The sequence below is a fragment of the Didymella exigua genome (assembly GCF_010094145.1).
Source record: "Didymella exigua CBS 183.55 unplaced genomic scaffold M421scaffold_30, whole genome shotgun sequence".
Taxonomy (NCBI): domain Eukaryota; kingdom Fungi; phylum Ascomycota; class Dothideomycetes; order Pleosporales; family Didymellaceae; genus Didymella; species Didymella exigua.
In genome coordinates, this window is record NW_022984804.1 from 322,153 (window position 1) to 325,747 (window position 3,595).

At 43.1% G+C, this 3,595-nt stretch overlaps 2 protein-coding genes across 2 annotated transcripts; one reads left to right on the forward strand and one right to left on the reverse strand.

The window, feature by feature from the left end:
* Positions 1 to 1,300: 1,300 nt before the first annotated feature.
* Positions 1,301 to 1,835, reverse strand: M421DRAFT_423941 (uncharacterized protein). Its single transcript, XM_033593607.1, has one exon. It carries the CDS (start codon positions 1,675 to 1,677, stop codon positions 1,522 to 1,524), a length of 156 nt encoding a protein of 51 aa, XP_033445627.1. The 5' UTR covers positions 1,678 to 1,835; the 3' UTR covers positions 1,301 to 1,521.
* Positions 1,836 to 2,807: 972 nt separating this feature from the next.
* On the forward strand, positions 2,808 to 3,117 carry M421DRAFT_70106 (uncharacterized protein; the record flags this gene model as incomplete). Its single annotated transcript, XM_033596677.1, has 2 exons — positions 2,808 to 2,885; positions 2,953 to 3,117. The coding sequence occupies 2 exons, from the start codon at positions 2,808 to 2,810 to the stop codon at positions 3,115 to 3,117; spliced, it is 243 nt and encodes an 80-aa protein (XP_033445628.1).
* Positions 3,118 to 3,595: the final 478 nt, after the last annotated feature.

Sequence of the window (3,595 nt, forward strand, 5' to 3'; positions counted from 1 at the left end):
CTCCTCTAGCTTGGTGAGCTTCTTTGAGTTGGGCTGGCAATCGCGTCGGGCGCGCGTCCCAGCGCGTCGGCGTTGGAGGGTAGTTCGAGAGACTCCGTACGTATAGGCAGCAGATCTCTTAGTTGATATTTGGCGTTGATTAAGAGCTAAGATTGCGAGGTTTACATCAGCCTCATAAGAGCTGTTTTAGCTGTGGTGGGAGGGGGCCATGGTTGATTGAAGTATACACGTTGCGCAAAGTTAGTGGGGTGGCCCGCTCGCTTGTATGGCCCGCTCGCTTGTAAAACATGTTACGCACTAATTGCTAGAAACTTACTATACTAGAGGAGCAGACAATTGTCTGGTATATACTTAACCATGATTCGCGAGGATTTGCGCCCTAGCTATGTAAGGTGGCAGATATGGCTGATAAGATACTTAGTGTGCGTGGTGAAGAGCCTGTTGGCAAACTATAGGCTAGCAGGCTTGTGACGCGTTTAGATGAGCTCAAAATGGCCTTCAATTAAGCTAAGGATAGACAGAGGATACTACAGGAAGATCCTGAGATAATTAGCGCGTGGTTTGATTGATTGATTGGTTGATTAGTTTAACGTCCTGTGTGAGTCTAAGACTATATAGGACAAGAGCAGTGAGGCTGCTCTAGTAATTTACAAGGTTTTTCTGTGTAAGGGAATAGTATATATAGGTTTGTAGACATATAGTGAGAGCCTGTGCTCTAGTTATAGACAAAGGAAATTAGTTGTCTGTTGTTTGCTGTAGGTACAACTTGCGCGTGCCTACTTTAGTTTCTTGAATAAAAGCTAGAGTAGCTTGGATTCCCCTATTTGTGTCTAGGAGAAGAGGTATTGTTAGCCTTGTCTCCTGTAGGCTGCTCTTTATTTTCTTTCTTGCTTCTCTGTAGTTTCTACAGCTAAGCAGTAGGTGTTAAGGTGTTTGTGTATATCTGCAGCTGCATTTAGAGCTTCCTGTTTTTTGTCTATTATATAGGTATGCGTTGTTGTATCTATGTCTAAGTTTAAGCTGGTAGTATGCGCTTGTAATTTCTCTTCTAGTGTTTTTTAGTAGTGTTATCTTGCTTGTTGGCTTTAGCAAGAACCTTGCTGCGTAGGTGCTAGGATTCCTAAGTTTTGCTTTTATAGAGTAGGCTTAGAGTTCATGTTGCCACTCTTGTCTTGCAATAGCTTTAATCCTAATACCTGTTATTGCAAGACTTGTAGTATTAGATACTAGTTGCTGTTTTGTAGCTTGTTTTGCTAAGGAGTCTGCTTTTTTATTTCCTGTGATATCCAGGTGTCCTAGGGTCTAGTGTAGGCTAACTATTGCGCCTTTGCTGTGAATTGCCTTTGCTGCATTTGTGCAGTGGATTTGCCAAGCTTGTCTAGGGTTATTAGAAGGGGTCTTTAGCCTTAGAATAGCTGCCTGGTTGTCTGCAAAGACTTAGATCTCTTGTGTTGCTGTAGCTATAGAAGCTGCAAACTTAAAGGCTCTTGTTATGCCTTCTAGCTCTCCATTGTATACAATCTAGCCTTTGCTAATATTATATTTAGTAGAGTAGATCTCCTTAGCCTGCTGTTTATAGTCTAGAGCAGTAACTCCTATTCCTATTCCTGTGCCTTTCTTAATAGAAGAGGCGTCTGTATAGATAGCAAGTAGGTTGTCTCCTAGTCTCTGTAGCATTTGCGTTTTGTGTTGCTCTGCTTCTTCTTCTTTAGAGAGTTTAGAGATCTCTGCTGTGTATAATATAGTCTTGTTCCAGGGGCAGAAATAGTAGTCCTGCAGTTTTTCTTCTTCTGTGCTAGGAGTAGCGTTTTGTATTGATTGTACAATTCGCATAAATTAGCGCGTGGTTTAAGCTAGTGGAGCATACTTAAGTTAAGTATTGCGTTTGCAACAACAATGTGCACAACTTTAATAAAACTAGGTTCTAGATAGGCGTTGCTTTGTCTTTAAAGGTTGTAACAGGCTTAGAGAGACGTGCTTGGCCAGAGCTTGTTCAGCCAGGCGATCGCGAGTGGGTTACCGTTATCCAGAGCATCTGCGCTGCTGGGTATGCAACCCTGCCTTTCATCATCTACAAAGGACGCGTCTACATCTCTGCCTAGTATAAGGAGACAGATATACCCTATAATTAGAAGCTCTTAGTCTCTAAGAATAGTTAGACAAATAATGCGCTTAGCCTTAAGTAGTTAAAGCACTTTAACACGCATATAAAGACGCATTAGGTAGGAGTGTACAGGTTGCTTATCTTGGACAGCTATAAGAGCTATCTTAACTAGGAGTTTAAGGACTATTGCCTAGAGAACTAAATCCTTACTCTCTATATACTACCTTACTTGTTATATATCCTCTAGCTACTTAACATAGTCTATTTCTTGCTATTAAAGTGCAAGTACTCCTAATATGTTTAAGACTTAGCATGCTAACATGTCTTCTATATTAACAAGGAAGGCTTCCTACTAGCCTTTAGGGACGCGTTCCTTAATATGTTTACAAAGGTTAACTACTAAAAGGCCTTTAAGGTATTAGGGCTTGTTCCTACTAACGCGCAGGTAGTGTTAGATCGCCTTAAAGTGCGGCTGCATACCCTACTAGTAGTACCTCTACCTAAAATGCTGTGGCAATCTAAGACGCTAAGCAATATATATGAGTTTGGGTCTTAATCTAAGCTTGTAAGCAACTCCTTCTAACAATTGCTAAGTGCAGTGCAAGAGGGGTTCTTAAAGCTTGTAAAAGGGGCTAAAGAGATGCTGCACGAAAACGTCCTTATTAAGGCCCACGTGCGAGAGCTTGAAGAGTAATTAGCAGTAATGACTAAGAGAAAATCGCGTAAGAGAAAGCAGATTCAGCATGGTGGCACACTTGAGTATGGCCCAGCAGCATCGCGGGTAGCTGCTGAGGCGTGTGTAGCAGCTCAGCCATCTAAGAAGACTTAGGGTGGAGGTGGTCAACTAGGAGCTCAGTCAACTGTTCAGCGCTGTGGGAACTGCAGCAAGACTGGACACAACGCACAAACGTGCCAGGAGGGTGCAGAAACATCTTCTAAATCTGATGCAAGCACGCAGTATGCTAGGTCACTGTTTAATAGCAAGTAGTTGTAGTTGCAGTAACTTGTGTTAGTCGTGCTAAGAGAAAATGGCTAGTTCGGTGATATGGCCGGCTCGGTGATAATCTACGTTATCTCAACAACGTGATAATGTAATGTTTAGATATTTATAGAGTAAATTAAGCAGTATCTGAAGTATCTTTTTTGCACGTACGCGAGTTGTGTCCAGTCTCTCTGCATCTCTTGCAGCGCGCGAGTGCCTGGCGGCTGCAGCCTAATTGCTCTCCTCCTTGACGCTCTTCACGAGCAATCTGCTGATCAGCCTCACGTTGAGCGAGTATATCCTCTCTAGCTCCCTTTGTTAAGATCCCACACTGCTGTATACGCCTTTTTTTACGCTGTTTGCGCGCTGACGCTGCCTCATTAGCCTTCTCAAGGCTGGCAATCTGATCGCGCATCAGCTCAGCTGAGAGCATCACTACCTCAGCACCCTTCTTAAGCTGGTTAATCGCCTCAATGATTGAAGCTGGCGATGAGCTCTTGTGCCGCCGC

What these genes read in the sequence shown, in the direction of transcription:
- M421DRAFT_423941 (XM_033593607.1), bottom strand. Translation starts at nt 1,677, where the DNA reads ATGCTACAGAGACTAGGAGACAACCTACTTGCTATCTATACAGACGCC.